At 32.7% G+C, this 24889-nt stretch overlaps 1 protein-coding gene across 2 annotated transcripts in view; it reads right to left on the bottom strand.

Moving 5' to 3' along the window:
• FOXP2 (forkhead box P2) overlaps positions 1 to 24889 on the bottom strand; it is a 240636-nt gene that overhangs the window by 133866 nt on the left and 81881 nt on the right. For both annotated transcript variants that reach the window (XM_045564484.1, XM_045564482.1), the window contains exon 2: positions 13879 to 13968. In XM_045564484.1, the coding sequence (XP_045420440.1) occupies positions 13879 to 13968 (90 nt within the window). The remainder of the gene's footprint in view (positions 1 to 13878; positions 13969 to 24889) is intronic.

Consider the following 24889-nt stretch of genomic DNA (forward strand, 5'->3'; position numbering starts at 1 on the left):
CTCACTAAAGTATCTCAAATCATAACATCTCTTTTCACACAACCCTGGGAGCCCATGAATCAGTCAGTATTAACAGGTTTGGTAAACTGTTAGTGGCAGGCACTGTTAGTTGTCTATCCCAAAATTCATCCTTCCGTTCTTTGCTACCAAAAGTACCCCAACTTTGTTCCATGTGACAAAGTGCCTGACTAAACCTAATCAGCTTCACAAACTCAGCTGAAGTGATGAGTGTTCATATGATACTATTCAGCCAGTGAGAAGGAAACAGAAGCCACTGTGGCTTCTGAGGGATCTTGTTAAGATGGGGCAGATTCAGCTGGCACACACTTATTTGTAATTTGCCTTTTCTCTTTTGCCTTCCCTTTCTTTTTGCCTAAAATATGGACATGATGCCTGGGGGATGGGCAGCTAACTTGTGACCATGAAGACAAAAGCTACATAGGGGCAGGAGAGGAAGTTAAAAGGAACCTTGGTCTTCTGTGTCATCTTTGAGCAGCTGTACCAGTCAGCTCTGGAATGAATGTTTATGGAGTTTATGCTTTGTGACAAAAATAAATGTATATTCCTAGTTAGAGCCGCTGACAAACTCCTTAGGAAACTTAGGTAACATTTTAGTGGAAATATGCAAAATTCTCAGGCTTATGCAACCGATATAATTAACTCATAAAATTATATACCAATAAATTATGTAGAATGTATAGTTTCTTGATGTTTGAGAAATCCTGACATCTTACTTGTAACCAAATATATTTCCAATATCATTTTCTTAAGCAGACTTTTTACTTCTAGTTCCCTATGAAAAGTATCATTGATACATAGTGGAGTTAGAAGCATGACTAGAATAGAGCAATTAATCAGTCTATCTTGTTCAAAGAAACAAACTAAATAGGAGGTAAGGGGCTTATTGTAAGCAAAATATGAATTGTATATAAAATACATAAACCAGAAGAAATAATCAGAGAAGAAAATATTTAGATAAAAATAAAAGCAGAAATAATCAATTGTTAATGTTAAATAGGTATAATATATGCTTTCTAGCCAAGAAAAGGAATCATTGGAAGTATTATTTCACAAACAGATTGCCTAACTGGAGCCAAGACAAAACATATCAGTAATGTGAGAGGGCTGGGTACTGCAACCTGAATCTTGTCTTCTAATGATATTCGTGTCTGCTTATAAGATTTTTCTACCAAAAAAAAAAAAAAACCAAACAGATAAGCTGATAAATATCATACTTTCCTACTTGTTTTGTCAGGCTGAATCCAAGTGATACCTTGGACTTATGACAAAGTAGGAGCAATATAGTTTGCAGAATTCAAGTCAATTTAGCAAGGATTTATTTAGCATCTACCATGTGTCAAGCACTGTGTTAGGAGGTGAGGTTATAAACATGAACAAAATGCAGTCTCTGACCTCCAAGGATTTAGAGTTTGAAATTGAGCTAGAGAAGTAGTCAAATAACTATAATAATATATGATATAACCTTTCTAACTAGTACATTTAGGATAATAAAATAAAAGTATAGTTCATGTTCTAGAAATTCACATGTGCAAGGGATTTTTTTTCTCTTTGATGAGTCAGAGAAGATTCCAGGGAGTAAGGGCCTTGAGGTGTGTATAGGAATTCGACAAGTAGATAAAGGGTGTGGGAATGATTTTCTAAATAGATGGAGAAATAGGAATAAAGGCAAGTAGGTATCAAACTTTGTGTAGTTCATGATGCCCTGCAAAGTGCCTGGCATTTAAAAAACAACTTATAAGCATTTGTGAATCAGTGAATAAATGAATGAATAAATAGCATGTTTGGAAAGCAGTAAGGATTAAGTCGTGACTATAATGTATCAGGTGTATGATGGTACAAAGTACCAGTCTATGAAAAGCCTTTTGTGACATGCTAAGGTTGAAGAACAGGGCAATTTTCACATTATAACGACAGAGGGATATTATACTAGCAGATTAGAAGGGCTTAATATCTGGAAACTATGGAATGGAAATCAGGAAAAGCTGATGAAAACACTGGACAAGGAGAGGGAAAGATAGCTTCATCTTGGACATGCTAATCTTGGTTGAGATGCCCCAGTAGACAATTGAAAAAACACATCTGGAGCCAGATAGAGTTATATCCTAGCACTGGTTTATGGAGTCCACGAATTCATGCAAAATCTACTATGTGCCAGACACCGGAAATGTGGAGATGAGTAAGACACAGTCTAAGCCCTCAAGGAGCTTATAGTAACTATGACTCAGTGTGATAAATACAAGAATACAAGTATGTATAAGACACAGAAGTAATATATAGAAGGGAATAATTAATTTCACATAGTGTGTATGTTGGTGAGGGTGGGGAGGGAATCAGAAGAGACTTCATACAGTAGTTAGCAGCCAAAATTTAAAAGCTGCACAAAAGATTTTTGGATGAAAAGGTGAAGAAGGGCATCTTGAGAAGAGAGACAGGAAGGTCAGTCGCACAGAGACATGAATCAATGTTTGAGGAACTATAAGTAGTTTGATATTGCTGCTCATATAACTTGTAAAAAGCATGTGGTAGACAACGAGATAAGTATTCCAGGGCCACTGCAGCAGAAAGCTATCTTTGAAGACAATCAGTTTTTTCTCCTAAGGTTTCCAATATCAAAGGGAAACCACCTGGGCATAGTAAATATATACTAAGGACATTAGGATTGAGATATTATTTTTTAAATCAAAAATAAGAAGGGAATGAGTTCATTATTGAAAATTTTATTTGAGAAAACATGATAGCAAAAATAAAATTCTGATAATATTTTTGGAAATAATCCCAAAAAGAATCAGAGAGAGGCCTCTAAAAGAAACCTGCTCAGGGTGCTTTTGAATTATTTCAAATTTAAAGAAAAAATTTATAAACAAACAAAACAAAATGCTGGGCTGAGATTCAAAGACTGTTGAATCTGGAAGGAACCTGAAATGTCACTAGTTTAGCTTTTTCATTGCATGGGTTGGAAAACTAAATCCCAGAGGCAAAATAACACAGTAAATTAACAGGAGAATTCAGTGTTGGTAATTTTTACCACAGGTAACAACTTTCCTGATATAGAAGCGGATAGTTCAGGATTTCTATTATACATACTACTCTGTAGACCAGCTGCATTAGAATCTCCAGGACTAGAGGGTTTTAAATATTTTGATTTGCAAAGATCTCCCATCCCACACACATTTTAACTTAGTAGTCTAAGGTAGACCCAAGATCTCCGTTTTTAAAAGATTTTCAAGTGATTTCTTAGATTTGAATACCAACGGCCTAAATGTCCTTTAAGACTGTCCAAGAATAAAGGGAAAATTTTAAATGATGTCCAAGATTTTGAGAAACTACAACTTTAATCATATTTTAATCACTAATTAATATGTTTTAAGTATCTATTAAATGCTTGGTTCTATGGGAAGAAGGTGGAATGCAGAGAGAATAATTGTGGTTTTGGGGGGTTTTTTTGTTTGTTTTTACAGAGATAGTCTATTGAAGAATTTGCTACCGCCTTTCTGTGAGACAGATTTTCTTCATGTCAGCACATCATAATGTTCAATGTGTTCCTTGGTTTGTCACTTGAGAACGTGCTGTAGCACTAACAGTAGAAGAAGTCAAGGTGGCAGCTTTTACAGCAATGCAAGTGTGAGCATTATAAGTGTAAGAATTTATATACTGCACAAAGGAATTTTCTGTGTATTTTGTGCTATCAAATTGCTTAACTACTAGGTCTGTAGGTCCTATGTCTATACCAATAAAAATGTAAAAATAGGCTTGAAAAAAACTTTTAAAAAGCAACCCAAATATTTTTAGCCACAGCTGTATGTGATTCAAGGTCTTCATGAACTGAATCCCCTCAATTAGATAGCCAAGCTCTCTAACTGGGGGGAAAAATTCTAAACTCAGAATTTCTGGGCCAAACTAGCCAACAACTGATGGTCAATGTGGTATATGTATACTGGGGAGTATTACTCAGCTATAAGAAATAATGGGGATATAGAATCTCTTATGTTCTCCTGGATAGAGCTGGAACCCATTCTACTAAGTGAAGTATACCAAGAATGGAAAAATAAGCACCACATGTACTCACCAGCAAATTGGTTTCACTGATCCTCACCTAACAGCACATTCAGAAATAACATTAATCGGGTGTCGGGCAGATGTGGGTGGGGGAGGGGATGGGTGCATACATACACAATGAGTGTGATGCGCACTGTCTGGGGGATGGACACGCTTGAAGCTCTGACTTGGGGGGGGTGGAGGGGCAAGGGCAATATACATAACCTAAACTTATGTACCCCCATAATATGCTGAAATAATAATAAAATAAAATAAAGCCTCTAATCATCTCCTCAACATCTCTGAGGTCTCTTCATACCAAGACACTGGCTTCCCTATTCTCTTAAAAAAATATGTCAAGTAGGGTGGCTTACGCCTGTAATCGGGAGGCCAAGGCAGAAGGACTGCTTGAGATCTACCTGAGCAAAAATAAGACCCTGCCTCTACAAAAAATAGAAAAATTAGCTGGGCACAGTGGTGCATGCCTGTAGTCCCGGCTACTTGGCAGGCTGAGGCAGGAGGATCACTTGAGCCTAGGAGTGTGAGGTTGCAGTGAGCTATGATGATGCCACTGCACTCTAGCCTGAGTAACATAGTGAGACCTTGTCTCAAAAAGAAAAATATCATATATATATATATGTATATGTATGCATGTTTATATATATATATGTATGTATATATATATGTATGTATATATATATATATATATATATATATATATATATATATATATGCATGCCAAGAAACTTTTACTCTGAAGGAATATTCCAGGTAATTTATTGATGATTGGGGGCATTTACAATTAAGAAGGAGGAAAATTTTCAGATATGGAGCCTTTCTCAATTCTTCAACAAAATATCAAAAAGGAAATTGGGGGAGAACTTAGTTGTTCACTTTAGATATGCCTCATATATATGCTAGCTGACAAGATTTGGTAGAATGGATCCTTAAAATTCATAGATGTTGGGCATTTGTCTGATTATTTGCATATGATCTCAAAGTTTCTAGATTCTGCAATTATACAGTCAGTAAAAAAAAGTTCCTAGATATTACACCTGTGTAATTCTTCAAACTATGAAACCTCAAGTAGCTGAAAGGCTGATCTGTTCTTCAGATTGCTGACTTCTCACATATAAAACCTAAATCCTTCACTCTCATGGCTTTTTTATCACTAATGTAGTTTTGCTATTCTCTACCTGTCCTCACTGATACAGGAAAACCTGTGATGTGAAAAAAAAGTGTCTTTTTAAAAAACTGAAATTAAACACAAGGCAAATTTTATTGAAGTTTGTAAAGTTGTTAACTTGTATTTCACTTTGCACAGGACAACGGTAGCTTGATTCAGAATAAGGAAAGTAAGAAAGAAAATTTGCAAAAACCTCTCCCAATTTTTGAAATAGAAATTTCTTGAATTTGAGGGTTCATAAAGAGCTCAGGATATATACCCTGTGAATGTCAAGGGTCTACTATAAATAGTTCTCATGAATGGTTTCTTCCTCATCTAATCAGAGAACATCATTTTCATTTTGAAAATCCCCTATACTATAGCAATCTATTGGCATTTATTAAGTACCTTTGGGAAAAGTAACTTAGTGCCCAACCATAATTTAACTTAAAATCATGTTAGAGTCTTATAATGAGTTTATATATGATTTTCACATTAAGGTAGGGTGACTTAAATATTTTGAAAGAGCAATTCATTATATACTTGTTTGATCTTTCCAAATGCTGTTTCCAAATTCAGCTTTACTAAAATAATCATAATGAGCACAACCTAAGATGTGCTTAGAAGAACTGACCATTTAATATAACCATTCCAAGAAATTCTGCTTTGAATATTCATTTTGCAATGGGTTTTCTAAAAAATCTGACCAAAGGATTTAAGGAACAATGAAACCATTCTGAAGATGACTTTTAAAAAGTGACTATAAATGTCATCAGTAACAGGAGATTTCTAGCACTAAATAAAATGCTTCAGGGTTCTAGGTCCTTCTAAGTTGCTGAGATATTCAAGAGTAGAGTTGCTCTTCTACTAAAACTACAACTTAAAATAGCATAAAGTAAACTATTCTTGAGGCAAGACAAGAATTAAATATTGGATACTGGATTATAAGATTAGCACAGTTTTATTATTTTGTTAGCAAAATGATATGCTAGAATATCTTTTTAAGTTTAAGATAGAATTATGCATGAAAGTTCTCATCTTTCATGCATTAAATCATTACAGGTATTTAAAATGTCTCTTTTCTCAATGTGGGACAAAAGGGACACAGATAAATTAAAATAGACAAGATGAGGCGATGAGAGAAGAAAACAGAATGGCAAAGGAGAAAAGAATGCAGTTGAAAAGATGAAGGTAGCATAAAAATGTTAAGAAAACCACGTAGAAGTGTAGAATGTAGTTTTATAGGAAGATATGACTAGAATCCACAGAGGAAACACAAAGAATCTTAAATGTAAGTAAACTTCAAAATAATTTTACTTTTTGTCTTTAATCATATACTGACACTGTTCTTCACTTTCTCATTCAATTTAGCTTGTATAACCCCTCCAAACATCTTAAGATAAAATTCATAGCCTAAGTCTTAAATCCTATAGAGAGCTCCCATAACAATATTAATGTTCTATTCTTTCTTGCTCTCACTTAAGGTAGAGAAATCAAGGGAGTATATACTTAAAACCCTAATGGATTACAGAAAGAAGCAAGTGCTTGGGTAGCTAAGAGGGAATTTGACCTCCTGGAAAGCAATTTTCTTTCATATTTAATTTATGGGAACTCAGTATTATATATGCGATATACATTTTCTTATACTGCAATTTGAGAAGTAAAAGTACATTTATTAATTCTCTATTTTCTATTTAACATTCATGTTAAAGTATGATTTTTTTCCATTCATTATTGATCACTTTACTGTTGTAGATCCTAAGAGTTACTTGTGAATGATAAAGAATGATAAAGGGGGATTTAAAATCATCAGTATTGCAATTCAGTTAAATAGTGTTTATCCATCAAAGTTCTCATCTTTGTGGACATTGCTTGATATGTTCAATGAGCCCTGTCTTTTAAAACTCTCCCTTTTCTTGATCTTCCTTGATAAATCAAATACAAATTCTATTGATCTGTTTTCCTCTTCTATTTCTTCTGCTTCTTTTTCTTCTTGCTCTAAAAATTATGAATGTTACTGAGCTCCTCTTTGTAAATTACCTGTTCCAGAAATCTCCTCTACTCCCATAGATCATCTATCACTTCTGGATTATTTCACAAATATTTGTCTTTAGTCCTGAACTCTCTGTTAAACTCTCTAATTTTCCAAAAGCTGGATATTTCTACTTACTTGTCTTGCCATCTCCTCAAAGTCAACATATCTAAAGCTCTATTCATCATCATACCTATCTAAATAGTTTTTAAATGATTATCTTTTTTTAGGATTTCTCACAACTCCTCTCCCTGAAAACTTACTCCAAATATATCATTGCTAACTAGATCTTCACAGAACATTTCTTTGATCACATCACTTCTTTATCAAAAATCTTTAATAGCACCTGTTACCCAAACCATAAAGTACATCATTAGCTTGGCATTTCAGGCTCTATACAATTGGTGATGTGTATTTGTAGCACTTCAACCCATTCATTATTACTTTAGTATGACACCTCTATGATATCAAAACAAACTACTTACTTTCACCTAACCAGATCTCAGAATTTTCTATCTCTACATCTTGATGACATCTTTAAAAAAAGTTCTCCATGAAAAAAATTCCTTTATCTACTAAATTCCTTTTCTTTAAGCCCAACATAGATGCTACCTTCTCTACATCTTCCCTGATCATTTTGGCCTGAATTAATAATTTTCTTTTTAAAATTCTTATTTTTCTTTCTGTTTTTCCCATTTCTATAGCACATCCACTGTGACCCAAAAGGACAAGTTTTAATATCCCCTCAACTTAGTCATAAGTCCCTGAGGTCACTCCACATGATTAATAATCACTCAATTCACACTGAATGAATGAGTGAATGTTTCTTTCTCCCCCAAACTTCCTCCTACTCCCCACTCAGCACAATCTTCTCCTCATTCCTTGTTTCAACAAGTATTTATTGAGCTTTATTATGCACCAGGCACTGTGCTATGCACTAAAGGTGAGTAGGACATTCATCATCCCTACTGTTATAGAACTTAGAGTCTAGTAGGAAAGATAACATTCACATCTAAGCTTATGTGTGGCAAATGTGAAACATACACATGGAGAAGTTTACAGTAGGAGGAGATACTCTAGTATTCCCTAAAACACTCACCATTATACTGTGGGCATATTTAATATCATTGGAATAGCTAGAAATAGTGAAAAGTTATGGCCAAATAAAAGGAACCATACTATAGAATATATATAATAAACTTGGATTAAATATAAATTTCTTGAAGCCTATCATAATGGCAATTATTTATTAACTCATTATTCCAGGATTTATGCTAGATACTTTATAGAGTATTCTTTTAATCTTCACAAAAATTTTGCAAGGTGGGTATCATTCTCATTTTAGAGATGAGGAAATAGGCTCCAAAAGATCAAGTTAGTCTGCTCCAAGTCCTATTAAGGCCAATGTCAAGGTTCAGATACAAAACACATATTCTTTCTTCTACATGCCATGAGTAGATCATAGTTAAGCTTTCTGGATAAGCACACTTAGCCGTAATGGGCTGGATGTCCCAGACCCTCCTCCACAGGGTGTCAGCCTTGAGCAGCTGGCCATGGGTGGAAACATGCTAGTTTCAGAAAGATTACGTTCTACAACATTCTTGTAAATCTGCCTATTTCATGCTGCCTTTTAAGAAATGTTATCCACTAGAATGGGAAAACCAGGACCACAGAAGGCATAGTCTGTTCTTGCATAGAGTTTTAAAATTAAACTTTTTATCTTATGATTAAGAAACAATGTATTTGACTGCTCATTTCTTTGATATACAGAAAATGTAAGTAGCAAATAATGCTTTTAAAAAATTATTTCTAAGTTTTCTACATCACAATAGATTGCTTTATTTAAACATATCTCAAATTTCCTGATAAGGATGATTTCAATATTTGGGACAAAATGTGGTTTAGCTTCTCTCTAATTCTTATATACTAGAAAATAATATTGGAAAAGAAATATTCAATGTCATTCTTTACCACTGTATAAATGGAATCTTATAATTTCCTAAAACATATTTAGGAATATGTTTAGCAATATCTGTTTCTATATCCCATGGAAGGTAGTATTTTTCCCCAGAATATTTTACTATAAACATTTATACCGTATTCTTGATTTTTTACATAGAATATGAAATTTTAGAATTGTTGATTAGTTTACTACAGAATTTCTGACATTATCATTCAATTTTACTTTTAATAATTTGGAATAAAGGAATAGAGGAAGGTAGAAATAATGTTAAATTGCATTATATCACAACATACTTAAATGTAGATTATTAAAGTAACACACGGGTAAAATAATTCTTTATGTAGCTTACATTTAATGCAATGTATAAAATAATATTTCATCAAACAAAACAAAGTTTCTTTAGATGTTGTATAAAATTAAATTTGCACAATGGTTTCCATACATATGGGTTAATTTTTTGATTCCAAAGCATTATCTCTGGCTGTGGCATGTTAATAAATAAATGCTTTGTAATTGAATACAAACAAGTAAAAAAAAACCCCATAATCCTTAACTCATAAGCTAATATCCAACAAGATATACCTAATCCTAAAAAAATTCAGATGCCTATCACTTACTTCAAAAAACAAAAACAAAATAAATCTTTAGCCATGGAATTTTAGATCTTGTCCATCAGTTAGCCCAATGTCGTTATTTTAAAGATGTTAAGTAACTTCCTCAAACTTATATAACTCTTTTGTGGCAGAGTCAGAATAAGATCCCCAAGTTTAATTCACTTTTGCTTTTTACTATTTCATTCTTGAACTTCTTAAGACAGAATTATAAAAATTTTATAATTCAATTACCTATTACAAAAGAGAGCTTTATATTAGATACTAACCTACAATGAAGGAAGTGATTACAATGCTAAATACTAATATTCATCTAAGATAGCAAAGCAATGGCATTTACCTTAAATTTACGTCTCTGCTCTGCACAGCTGTTGAAGAACCACAAGTCTGTCTCATGGCTGTAAATGTAACAAGAACAATAATGCGACCAATTTTCATATCTAAACTAAATTAAGTAGATTTGTCATAGGCTAGAAATTTGATAATGTATTTTACCAAAAAATTTAAATTTACAGATTATAGAAGTGTGCATGTGTGCATGTGCATGCAGGCATTTGTGTGTGTATGCGTGTGTGTGCGTGTGTGTGTGTGGTGTGTTAACTTACTCTTTCTAACCTGAAAATTAATATCATGAAATTGAGAGCATTAAGCATTCTCTTTGGCTAACGTTCCTCATTATGGATCACTATGGTATATCAAGTCTAGCAAGTGCAAGGAGTAGATGTAAATAAATAAAACAAATTAAAATGAGAGGCTGTCTTCAGTTGTTATTATTAGGGTACGTTTTCTGGGATACACAGTAAAAATATAAAGCAGAAACATCTGGTAATACTTAGGTTAATATCAGCTCCCATTTGTATCACAATCTTTATATATTATTCATCAATATGTCATTAATCGATGTACGTACTGATTGGAACTATTCAATTGGTGTTTCATGGAACCAATAGAACATGTAAACATGTTTCAAAAATATATATATTCAGATATCTATACATGAAAGTGAAATTGCTATTACAGTTGGTACTCAAGCTTGTCAGATGTGATTTTTTTCCCCCAGTTTGTATTAGACATGCTAATATCTATGTCATCTGTAGCACAAAAACCTGAAAAAATGTAAATGAAAAAATAATAGTAGATAAATGCTAGTCTGCTAGAAATAGACTCTGTACCATGTCACACTTCAAATCTGGCCACCACTTAACATAATTCAGGTGAGTGTTAACAAGCAACCGAATATTGTTCTTGTGACTTGAGCCATCAAAACAGTTTTTTTAAATCTGTATTTTCTTTCAAACTTTAGAAAACAGTTCTCTATCAAAAAGTACATTTTAAAATAAAAAACACAAAGTATCTCTTTTGGTCCTCTAAAGATGTTATGCCTGATATAGTAAGAACCATCATGATCTATTAACACCAAATACCTTGCCTTGCAAGCACAGATTTTGAAATATTTTCAATTATCCTTTTGAAATTTCAAAGATAATCTATACCAACTCTATTATAAAAGTTTGGTTAAATGCTTAATTAAGTAGAAAAAGAACTAGACCGTGAGAAAATCATGTAAGAAAACTTTTAAAATCTTAATTTCATATTAAATTATTTTAAAAGTTTAACAAAAACATTTCTCCCTTTTTTTAAAACATAAGTGGCAAATAGTGCACCTCACACTAAATCATATTTGCAGATGCAAGGATAAGCATTACCTAATATCCCTGTTTGACAACAGATGTGTAAACTAGTATAAAATGCTGTTAGGCTTTTATTAGATTTTTAATACAATCTCAGCATGTCTCCAGTTGCTAAGCTTATCAAGTCCTATGAAATACTAAAAATGTAGGCTCACATTATATTAATTTCAATAGATATTTTAGCAAACAAATAAGGCTGCATTCATTATTTCTAAATTCTCATTCATGAAAACCAACTTCTCATTCCTATGATATTTGGCATGAGATCCCATGAAAATTACAAAATAATACTAAAATGCTAGTTTATAATCTAAACAATAGAGATATATTCAGATTAATATGCATCACAAAAGATGAAAAACAAGTGACACAATGAAAGTCTTTGTAGTAATGGTCAGCAACTGCAATTGTTAAAGGTATTTATGATACTTTAATCATTCTTTCATGCTAGAATAACAAAATTGGAGACTTCTCCTCAAAATTTTATTTATACAATTGGTATATGAACAACAGTTTCTTATTTTAGAGCCATTAATATTCCCAAATTCCATGTGTGTTTTCTAAGAAAAACTATGTACATTTTAGTAAGTCAAAGTATTAAATCTTGACTTCCAATACAACAACAACAACAAAAAAGAAAAAAAAACAAAACAAAAAAAAGAAAGAAAAACTAAAGCCCAGCCATTCTTTCCAGAGATACCCTGGTAACCAGCAATATAGAAACTTCTACTGGACTTAACTTTGGAGAGGAAGGAGCAACTGCAAATTCCTCTATTTTGTCAAGAAATATGATAAAATAGAATTAGGACAATATGCAGTGTTTTTCAGACATTCAAAACAATAACTTCTATCTTTGGCGTATGTTGTCAGCATCTAAATCTTCTTTTCTATACCAACAAGAAAGCAAAATTGCCACCCTGAAGCCATAGGGAGGATAAACATTTCATTTGCTACTTCTGTGACTTTATGTAAATTTTCTGTCATGTAAATGCATGGGAGAGACTGTTGGAATGTGATAACTCCATGAAAATATTACACTACAGCTATAAGTTGGGGAGGTATAAGATGGTGAGGAAAATGTAACACAAAATTGTTGATTAGTTAAAACAAAAGAATGTGAAATTGATTTTAAAAGAGAAAAAAATTAAGAATTCTAAGCTCAGGCTGATTCAATAAAACTTTCATTTCCAATCATGGCAGACATCTGTACTTTAAATACTTTGTTGAAACATTCCTTATCCCCAAGTTTCTCTTCTTCCTACCCACCCTCCACAAATGATTTTGTCCCCTCCAAATATGTTCTCATCTTAAATTTGTTTAGGGAGCATATATTTAATCCAGTTTTCAGGTAATAAGTAATTTCTGGATTGTGTAGATCAGTAGTCTATAATTCTCTGTCATACAAACTGAGCTTCAGAAGGCCATCATGTAAGACTTAGTTACTAACATCTGTGAGTACACCTGAAAGTAAAAACAGAGAGCTAGGCCATTAAAAAAAATCAAATGATTGTTTTTGTTAAAATAATGCAACAGTAGATGTTTTAAAAAAAACAAGACTAAATTTACCTCATTAGGCATGTATATAACACATGATTCAGGAAAAAGCATTGCTTATCTTTCAACAGAGCTGGTGAACAGTTTGAGAGATGTGTTTTATGCAATTCCAGATCCTACCTTCCAAACATTTAAAGAATACACCTTAAAAATGTTTTTTTCCCCCAGAAAATGTCTAATATATTTGGTTAAGAAGTCTATATAAAGCAATGGTTATATTATGTAACAAAAAGTTAATTTAAAAGACATACATACTATCAGTTTCACAGGACAAACATAGTGAGTAAGGACAACAAACTCCAGAATGTGTTTTTATAACTGTAGCAACAGCAATAACTCCTTGGCAAACTCAAATAGTTTTTTTGGCAATCCTGGAGGTTTTCTGCATTTGTCACTTGGATACAACTGCGGAAGGGCTGTTTAAGACTGCTTTGTTTCCTTCCACACCATTTTACTATGACTTTGCTTTTAAGTAAGAATTTTCACATTTTAACCTATGTGTGAATAAAATTCCATTAAAATCCCACAAGGGAGTTTTATACACAATTCCTTATGCCTATATATACCAAATGCAGTTCCTACATAATTTTTGCAAGGAGTGACCTTGTAAACTTTTGAAATCTATGCTAATAGAAAATTATTTTTTTCTCTTTTAAGATGATAAAATGAATTCTCTTTATGAATTAAAATCACCTACATATGCAAATGTAATAATTTTCTGTATAGATACAACTGGGTCTGCATCTCTGTTATCATTATGAACATCTTTTAAAATAAGACCCCAAGGACAGGAATGCTTTACTAACCTGCAGTGGTCTCTGTTTATCACTGCTCTTAGGAGATTTCAATCCACTTGTTTGCTGCTGTAAAAGAAGTTGTCTTGCTGCCTGGAGAGCCTATAAGTAAAAAGGGAACAATATCTAAATATTTGGTTAAAAGTTAAATTTATTATCAGCTATTCCTCAGTTAATAGCAAAAGGCTTCAATGTATAAGAACTCCCATCTTCCTTTCTAGAAAGAATCATTCTTTATCTTCCAATATGCAAAAAAAAAATTGTACACATGTATACAACTTTTCTCAAAATCACAGAGATGCATGCAATCCTGCAGGATATAAAGTTAATTTGCTGAAAGTGCTTAAAGAGGAAAAAAATCATAAACTGCATCAATAACCTCATTTCCACAAGGAACTTGTCTTTGAGTGTTCAACTAAAATGCCCACTCCCTTTAAAATTATCATTCAATTTGCATTTTCATATTACAATTTTGAAGCAAAAGCAGTAGACTTCAAGTGTTACCAGAAGCTGTAATTAAATTTGACAAATCAACATCAGATTATCTTGAAAGTGAATTAATAAGGATTTTCACTAAAGATTAAAAACACTTTTTTTGTACTTACAATTCAAGGGGAAACCTCTCCTTTGACAAAATAAAGTGCAGTTTTAATGCCAAATAAAATTGAGTGGTTTTCATTTGCATTCTTAGCAAAATCAGAGAACAAAGAAATTACCACTCAACCAATCAGGTTTGTTTCTATGTGTGACAGAATACCAATCAAAATAGAAGATGTTTTCATTTATTTTTATGTTTTCTTTCCTACTCAGGAAAATAAAACTTAACACAAGAAATTAATGTAAGCATTTCATTTACTGGAGGGGGGCAATGATTTGTAAATGTACTATATAAACTTATATAGAAACTAGTGACAAAAAACAAAATGCATATTAAATTGTTTTAAAGGTAGCAGTATAAACTAATTAAAAAAAAAAAAACTTTCCAGAGCCTCTTTAAAAATTCATTTTCTCTCTCAACAACTGAGTTCAGTGAACACTAGTGATGAAATTTTTCAACATATAAAACTGAAATAAATCATTGCCTTCCTGTGCTATTCACTGTTTTGGAATACAAGATAAATTTTTCATAATGGGAAAAACATTAATATACTAATATTATTCTATAAAAATTAAGATTCTCAGCTGATAAAAAGTACAATTTTGATTGGAATCAATGATCTGGTTTTTAAGAGTTTCTAGTATCCATGACAACAGTTGCTTTGACAAGATGTGCATATGGCATTACACTGCCAGCTGGTGTGAACAATGTTTGAACTACTGCATTGAGATGCTGAGCAAACAGAAAAAGTTGCCACGTCTTAACCCTCAGGGAAGGCAGCCATCCCCTGATCAATTATGAAAAGACAGAGAGAGGGCTGCTACAGTCTGGCTCCAAGCAAGTTTTTAGAGAAGGCAGGCAGACATAGAAACCAAAGTAAACAAACTGAATGCACTAGCACCATCTCCTAACAACATTGATTTGTCTTCCCATAGCTGGATCTGGCACAGTTTGTAAAGCACACTTTTTACATTTGAAGACACACTCACAATAATCTTTCTTTTGTTTTTTAAACTTTTGAAGTAATTACAAGTCAGCCTAAATATTTCTAAAGAAGGCACATTCCAGTGAACTCAGGCAATTTATGAGAGTTCAGTTTGAAGGAAACACAAAAAATACTTACTTTATCATCACAAACCTCACTATTTGAAAAATCTTCACTCAATATCCTAAATAATATACCATTCTTTTAATTGCAATTTATAAAATAACTACAACAATATTTTTTTTCAAATGGAAATTACTACAGTGTGACCTAGGCGGTTCCTATGTGAAATTCTCAAAATAAAACATCAGTCAATTATTTTCCCAGTTGATGCCACACAAGGTTTGTCTAATTTTTTTCATGTAATTGCTTTTTTTCTCTTTGAAATGATTAGTTCATTTTGTATATATATATATACAGCCTTATTTGTATTAAATTCTGTAGTCATTCATTATCCTTAAAAAATTCTAATGAACACAGTTTACAATCTTGGAATTGTGAATGACTAAGATTCAAAGCAATCTTAGAAATTATCTAATCTGACCCTTTCATTTTAGCAAATGAGAAAAATGAGGCCTAGAGTAATCAATTGCTTTGTTCAAGGTCACAAAGCAATTTATGAGTGCTTTGTTCAAGGTCTCCTGGCTTCCAGGCCAGAGTGCATTCCACTGTACCATATTGTCTCTATTCTGTCAAAGGAATCCTCAGATGGCAATGAATAAAATTCTAGTGAAGGAGAATATATAAAATCAGAACGAATTATTCTTTACCTGTAAAGAGAGCATATCCATTTTTCATAACTTAAAAGGGAAATTACAATATAATCTTTTTAAGTCTTAAATTTGTAAGTGAATAGAACAACTATCACAGAATAGATACTGTTTTTATGGCTAAATGTCCCCAATATCCTTAACTTGAATTTCATTACATACTTCACTGATACCTGATGGAGTTCTAAACTCTTGTAACATCCCGATTATCTAATCAATTATTACCAATAGAATCACAGAATTCTAGAGCTGGACAAAACCTTAGAAATTGCCTAGCTTTCTCATTTTGTAGACAAGTAATTGAAGAACCAATACTACACTAACTTGATTAAAAGTCACAAAGCAGTAGCAGAGCCTTGTCAAAAATTCAGGCTCTCATCTCCCAAGCCTAGGACCCTGTCCATTTCACCACCCTACATTCCATTAATTCAACACAGCCTAAGCAAGTAACCGATGGAATATGTAAATGCTAGGTAATGGCTATAAAGAAACTTTAGAAAATTGAATATATTAGAACTTCTGCTCATGAAAGTATCACTAACCAAAGTAATAATAAAAATAGAACATCACAAGATAGCTGCTGGCTAAAATACGCTTCTACTTTTAAAGCATTTTGGTTTTCATACGCACTTACAGTAATTTTTAAAATAGTTGAGGATCATCTTTTAATACAAAATCTTATGAAAAATAAGTTCTTGCCTATTTCAACATTCTTTTGGTAGCAGTAGAGATTGATATAGAAAACATAAGGGGTGGGAGAACAAAATACAATTCCAGGAGATCAGCAATGATTTAAAACTCATAAGCAGAAATCTCTGGCAGTTTGCATTCTAACTGCATGTATCATATGACATTTTTATTTTCAGTATTCTGGATAACACTTTAGGACTCGATTTCAATAAACAATTGTTCACAGAGGCTTAGTTCGTCTTTGCAATTTATTATTGTAGCTATGCAAAAGATGAAAGATTATGAGAAAAAACACGTCCATCAATATAAAGTGTTAGGTGTCAAATTACATGAAATATTAATTTGAAAACCACTTGCCACTTCTATCGATAAATACAAAAGATAAATTCCAAAGCCATTGATAAAGTTCTATGAGCCATTTAGGCATTTATATAGTACCCCTCAGCTACCCCCAAATTAATTTAGAACAAAAGTCAAAAGTTGTTCACAAATTTCCTTTCATAATGACTGAATCTGATTCAAATGAACAACAAGAAAGAGATTTCTAAGGCAGTCAAACCATATCTAGTTTCCAAAAACACATTTGTTTTGAATTAAGGGTGCACTTTACTTAATGAAGTTATCTAATTTAGGTAAAGCTAAAGAAAATTAAGATAGGACATTTAAAAAATTGGAATCAGATTAAATTTAAATATTTTGAAAAAAATCTTTATAATAGACTACAGGTATACATTTTGTCAGACTGCAGAGGTATGGAAATGCACATTTTCCATAATTAAGTAACTTTTGCTCTAAAATATTTATTGAAAACAACATTCCTAACAGTTACTGTGTAATTTTAACTAACTTTTGTAAGAAAAGCAAAGTTCAAGCATATCACTCTTCTCTAGTAGTAATAACTTTATGCTAGTTATGAACCTCACAAAAAGTAATTCTAACGTGTAGATCATTGTGAAAATTAATGGTGAAAAAACTTTGTAACCTGTCAGATATATACTTTTCTTTTCCTGAAGACCATTGTAAACTTTAACCAAAAATAAAATTATTCGAAAATAGTTTAGAAATAACCAATAAAACCAGAAATGTTGAGTATGTTAAGGTTTATAAATAACTTCTTTTTTTCAAAGTATGTATATTTGGGGAAAAACAGACATCAGTCATATCTCTCCCCATAAAAATAGGAATGCTTAACCTATCAGCCTGTTGCATTTGAGACATTAAAATGAAAAATGACATCTACGCCCATTAATATCTTCAATGTATAAACAGCACAGCGTGACACATTCTTGAGAGCTGAAGGCTACAAAATCTCTCTGAAACATAAATAACAAAGCACTCAGAAGCATATTTGATGTTGATATTCATCTCTGAGAAAAACACTGTTGCCTAGGCTTCTTATGAAAATAGATGCAGCCCAAATGGATCTCCTGTAATTGGTTTCAGATAGCGAGGTCAGAAGAAATATGATACAAAAAACGATTATGTGGAACAGGCGAAACAAGAATGTTTACACAGGCACTCCCTAGTTATACTGACAAGGGGTATACACTTTGCAGATAACCAGAACCAAAAAAAAAATTGCCAGCAGGACATCCAGATTTTTGCTCCTCATATTCATATATTTTAACCTTTAACATATTATGTCTTCAACATGTTACTCTGAATACTGAACATAAAATAAGTTTTCAAATAGGGTTTCATTTTCTAATTATTTTCCCAGGTGTGGTTGATAAAAAGTGCATTCAGATCCTTCCATAAAGAATACGAATTCCTATTCTGTTTGCCCTTTCTTCATATTATGCTCCCCCTAAAGAAAATATACTGATAAATGCAATCTGAAGTCTCATAATGTTATTTAATAGAAGAAAATTAATCATCTAATTGTCATAACCTATTTTCAAATAGCAATCTATCAGAGTGAAATTATGCATCTGCAGTTATTGACCCTTAATTTTTTCATGGCTGATACATAATTAGACTACATTTGTTGAAAAAAGCTAATTATTAGAAAATATTTTAAAAAATAATTCTTTTTAATGTATATTTCACATAAACTTAGAGAATAAATGTGTGTATATATTGTACTTATATTTTGCATCACTATGGAAGATAAATTGAGATACTAAGATCATTTTTTATAATAACTATAAAAGAGTACTATACTGTAACAAGAGTAATAAGAGTGAATAATTACTTGCAAAGCATCCTATTTACTAATTAGATGTCAGGCTTTTTGGGCTTAGTATTTATGATGTAGATGCAAAGGAGAGACAATCAAGTTATTGAATCCGTGATGGAATGGATCCTCATGTCATCCTCTGAAGTAAGAATAAAGTCCTCATGGTTCAGGTGCAAACCCAATGCTCAGTATATTCCAGTATGGCTGCAGACTCCCAGATGATCTCAGAAATCTTTTCATGAAATAAACCTGTGAGTTAACAGTAATTAATGGCTACGACAGGTTTTGCTTTTTTCAGATCTAGAATCATACACTCAGTTTAATGGGATGAACACATTCTCCTCCTTAGAGTTTGCATTTCACAGGCTACAGTAAATAATACCAAGTAGCTTGGTATTCATAGCTCTATTTTCGTCATTATTTTCTTGCTAATGACAATGAACTGCTAATGGAACACACAGAAGTACAATAATATTACTTACAATAATACTAAATACAATTCTCATTCACATATTATCAAATTCTGTCGAACTTTAAAATGCTCAAATATGAAGGTAAAGATGAATTGAAACCAATTTTATTAAAATTAATGATTTTAAAACCTCTTTTTCATGGTACATATTCCAGAAACTACAATGGTTTATGCGAATTCTCTTGATCATTTCTCTTTCTGCTATAAAATATTGTATTATTTTTCCCCAAACATACTTTGGGTTTACTTTCTGTTTCTCACATACCTTAGAAGTTTTTTTTTTTTTCATTATGAGGCCAATATCATCTTTTGTTTGGATATGGATTGAAGACTCATTACTGCTATATTGCTATAATTTTAACTGGCATATTAGATATTAACTGAAAATACATTCTACTAAATTATAGCATAATATCTGAATGTAAACTTTTACTTGAATCCTCTGTTCTGAATTTCCTCTTCAATTTAAAAGTAAAATTGCAGAGGAAGTTGTATTTGGGAAAATATTTGGAAGAATAAAATACATACAAATTACTTGTTATTAAAGATTTTTGTGTGTATGTTCCATCTACCAAGCAAAGAGAAGCACTGCACATTTGTGGAGGCAGGAGTGGTGATAAAACATTGTTTCTGCCTTCAAAAAGCTTACTATCTAATGAGAAATATCTAGTTGAGTGTCAAAAGGCTATAAACAACATTTTAAAAATGTTTCAGCTGTTCTTCAGTTGAAGAGCTCAGAGAATTTTTTAATTATTTTTTTATTTCACCATATTACAGGGGTACAAATGTTTAGGTTACATATATTGCCTTTGCCCTGCCCGAGTCAGAGCTTCAAGTGTGTCCATCCCCCAGAAGGAGTGCACTATACCTGTTAGGTGTGAATATACCCATCCCCTCAGAGAAATTTTTATGGAGGATACAATATTTGGGCTGACTTATGAGAAATGTTTCATCCTGTAGAGATGACAGAAGGCCATGCCCAAGCAGAAGCAAAAAAATGTGGGATAATACACAGTGAAAAGAAAATAATTGATCTTGGAAACAGCATATGCTTAGTTCAGGAACTAGTGAAACATGACACCTATAACTAAACAATAAATGACAAAAAGTCTTGATGTTATTTATCAGGTAAGGTCAATTGTTGCTGAAATCTGAAAACGATAAAATAAATTTGACCCAGGACAATATTGAAATCATGATGTGAAGGATAGATTATAAGTGATGAAAAGAGTGAGACAAGATGAGGTAAAAAGACCAGTAAAAATGTATGTACAACTGTCCAAATGAGAGATAATAATAAGAAAATCATGTTAGTTGAAAACATGAATCACAAAAGGTACTATCAAAGTAGAACTGTCAGGGCTTAGTAACTGGGTATGGGGTAAAGGCTAGGAAGAAGTCAATGATGACTCCAAAATTTTAAGTCAAATGTAACTGAGGGAACAGCTGTGCCACTATTTTGAAAGGGGGAAATTAGATTATAAAACACAAGCTTTGGAAAAAAGATGACACTGTTTACCTGCTGGCAGGATAACCAAGAGAATATTTCTTTATAGATAGTAAAAAATGCAGAGCTCTAGGTTGAGAGTGATCACGATGATAACAGATTTTCAAAAGTAACAGACAGATGTGCAGCTAAGGCAAAGAGAGTCTATTAGATTGCTGATGAAGAAAACAAAGAGAGAGGAAGAGTCAAAGCCCAAAACTTGGGGAACATTTTGTTGAGAGGAGATGAGAAGATAGTGACAAGTAATTGTGAGGAAAGCTCAGTAATAGAAGTCAAAAAGACTTCTGGAAAAGGTTAAATACCGAATTACCATATGACGCATTAATTCCACCCCTAGATACAGTATATACCCAAGAGAAACAAAAACCTATGTCCCCACAAACAGTTAAATGTGAACGCTCATAGCAACATTATTCATAATAGCCAAAAGATTTAAACAACCCAAATGTCCATCAACTCACAAATAGGTAAACGAAATATGGTATATCTATATGATGAAATGATATTTGTCTCTAAAAGAGATTGAAGTATTGATACCTGCTACAACGTGGATAACCCTTTAAAACATTATGCTAAGTACAAGAAGTCAGTAACAAAAGATCACATATTGTATGGTTCCATTTGTATGAAATGCCCAGAACAGGCAAATCCATAGAGACAAAAAGTAGATTAGTGGTTGCCAGGGGCTGGAGGAAGGGCAGAATAGGGAGTGACTGCTAATGAGTACAGGCTTTCTTTTTAGGGTGGTGAAAATGATCTGGAGTTAGATAGTTTCGATGGTTGCACAACTCCGTGAATATACTAAACACCACTGAATTGTATTCTTTAAAAGAGTAAATTTTATGATATGTAAATTATATCTCAGTAGAGCTGTTATGTAAGAAACAAATATGCTGGGAGAGGATGGATGATGAAATTTTCAAACACCAAAAACTGAATGAGGCTAAGGATTGATGAAAGTGCATGTTGATCTGATAATTTGTATGTGAGCTATCAGATATTAGTTTCCATAAAGTACTGAAGTAGAAGTTAAGATTACAGGGAGTTAGTGGGGAATAAATGGGGAAAAACCATGGCCATGAGTGCAAATAATTCTTTTGATTAGTTCTGTGAAGACCAAAATAAAAGAGAATTAAAGTTTGAAAGATTTTGTTTATTGTTTGTTTTAAATAAATAAAACTTAATAATGAACTTAATAAATATGGAAGAAAATAAGTTTTAAAAAAGAGACTTGAGAAAGTCCCTGGGGGGTTGGGAAAGCACTAAATCAAGGAGCAAGAGCAGGTGATAGCTTTGTAAGGAGAAGAAACACATCTTCCTGTGAGACAGGCTGAGGAGATGGGAAGATGGGTGACCCTGAAATGCATAGGTAGGTTCAAACTGGATGGTTCTAATGGGAGGTACAGTTACATATTGAGAATGAGAGAGAGATGAGAATTTCTGGAGAAACAAAAGTGGGGGAGCTTTTCTATTACTGTTCTGAGGAACAGGGCTCATGAATAAAAATTGACACATAAAATGTTGGTAGAGTATAAATGGGCTGCCATATACATTGATGACATATAAATATTATGGATGTTTCCTTCTGAGGTGTTGCCTCAGAACTAAATAAAGAACTGCCTATTTCTCTACTGCTCTAATTTGGTGTTGTCACTACTCAATCAGTCTTTAAAACTTTTAAACTGATCAAAGGGTTCTGCACCTCTAGTTATATCAAGGTATAAAAGATGAGTCACAATACATGTTATGTCATTGTACATTTTGAGAACCGGTTGTCCTTAGTTTTTAAAAGACAGCAAAATAAAAATATGTATCTGTGATGCTGCTACTAGTGGCACAGCTGACTATTCAAAAGCTTCCATTTACAACTGGGAGAGAAACTATGATGTGGCAACACTGCCTAGATTTCAGAAGACATCTTTTTCTTCTTATTAGTTGACAAACGTGGACTATCTAATCACATTGAACCTTAATTTTCTCATTTATTAAGTGGGGTTAATAATGCTTAACTTTGTCTATAGGTAATTTGTGAAACCAGAGAAGATAATGTATTTAAAATTATTTTAAAAGCTAGAGTATAAAGTAGTATTATTCCAAGTGAAGACTTGCAATTATATGATTCCTCCAGAGGGTATCAGTTCTTCCAAGTATATGATACTGGTCATTTTTGACTGATTCCTACCTTTTAGCTTTAAGTGAGTTTGCTAAATAGGCATGCACATTTTAAGTAATGAGTCTGGCACATCGTAATTTCTGAAAGTTAACCTCAATATTTATTTAGTTCTCTGTAATCTTTTCAAATTGGAAAATGTGCCATTGGATAGAAAGGATATCTTAATACCTTCATGTTCTATGATATTCTGAAAAGTCGTATTTTAATTTCCTGTGGTCCTTTGAGGGAAGGGGTACTTGATGCATGTACTTGTGAGATATACCCCTTCCTTCCCCAGTCCCACATCACCAGATCTGCATGAATATACACATACACAATACATCCTAGGTTATGGGATCACCTGTGCTCAAGGATCTTTTAGTATCAAAGGAAAGATAAAATATGTTCAACATAATTACAGTGCAATGCAGAAATGCGCAGTTAAAAAGCATTATAAAAAGTGACTATGAAGTTTCAGTAGAAACAGGAAGGAAGAAAAGGAAAATTAATATTTATTAAGTGCTCATTATATGCCAGTTATTCTAAATCCTTGCACATTCTATTAATGTCTCATTTTATCCTCAAAACATCCTCCTTTATCATAGGTGTGTAAACTAAGATTCAGAGTAGTTAAGTTATATGTCCAACCTGTTTCACAAAACCTTGAAGTGCCATAAGAGATTTGAATGACTATTTGGCTGACTTTGAAGCTCATGCTCTTTCCACATGGGGTAGTAAAGAAGATCTTTATTATTGAAGAGACTTTTGTACAGTAAAAGGCTCAAGTAAAAAACTGCTTGGGGTATAAGAGAACAAAATATATTCTAATTCATTAACAACATTGCTAGTTATACCAACTACAACAACATAAAGAATTCCAAATTATATTTTTCTTATTTTTCACGAAGAGAATTAGGCATTATAAGCTTATATTCTAAAGGGATTTTACTATCCTTAAAAGACAATGTCTGTGAAGTTATTAAGCACTTGATTTGGGATGCTGGTTACAGAGAAGAAGCTAATATTAAAGATGAAAAATGTTTAATAATCATCTTTTTTCACAACCAAACACAAAATAACATCATCTGTAAATAAGCATTATATATGTACTACAGGGTTTCCCAAAAGTCACCACACATAGGGAAAATGAGAAATTGTAGCTCAATGTACCTTCATTTACAAAGTATTCATTACAAAATTTTACAGAATTTTTCCTTTGCGTGGAGTCTTTTGGGACTCCCTGTATTTTCTGATGAAGTTAAAAGTAGAATTGCCAGATAAAACAGAAGGTGCCCAGTTAAATTTGAACTTTTATTTGTGTTTTTACTTGGTGAATCTGGCAACTCTAGTTTAAAACAGTAAGCATTTCACAATATGTTGTCAAGATACCAAGATTTTTCATACCAAGTTTTTCATTTAAAGGTAAAGTAATATTTATGTGATTAGTGGAAATGTTTTTTAGTCCTCATGATTAATGAAATCATCTTATCTGTATTCAGCAGGTTAGCTGAGGGAGTGACTTGGAGGGTGGGCTGCTTTCCTATGAGAAAAAATGTTCACGAGGCCACTGATGGACAGCAAAAGGATGAGGTGGACCACTCCAGAGGAAGAGTAAGTGCACACGTTTTCAAAAAGCCAGTCGGAGAAAAGCAGAGGAAAAGCTTCTTTTA

The sequence above is a fragment of the Lemur catta genome, chromosome 11 (genome assembly GCF_020740605.2).
Source record: "Lemur catta isolate mLemCat1 chromosome 11, mLemCat1.pri, whole genome shotgun sequence".
Classification (NCBI taxonomy): domain Eukaryota; kingdom Metazoa; phylum Chordata; class Mammalia; order Primates; family Lemuridae; genus Lemur; species Lemur catta.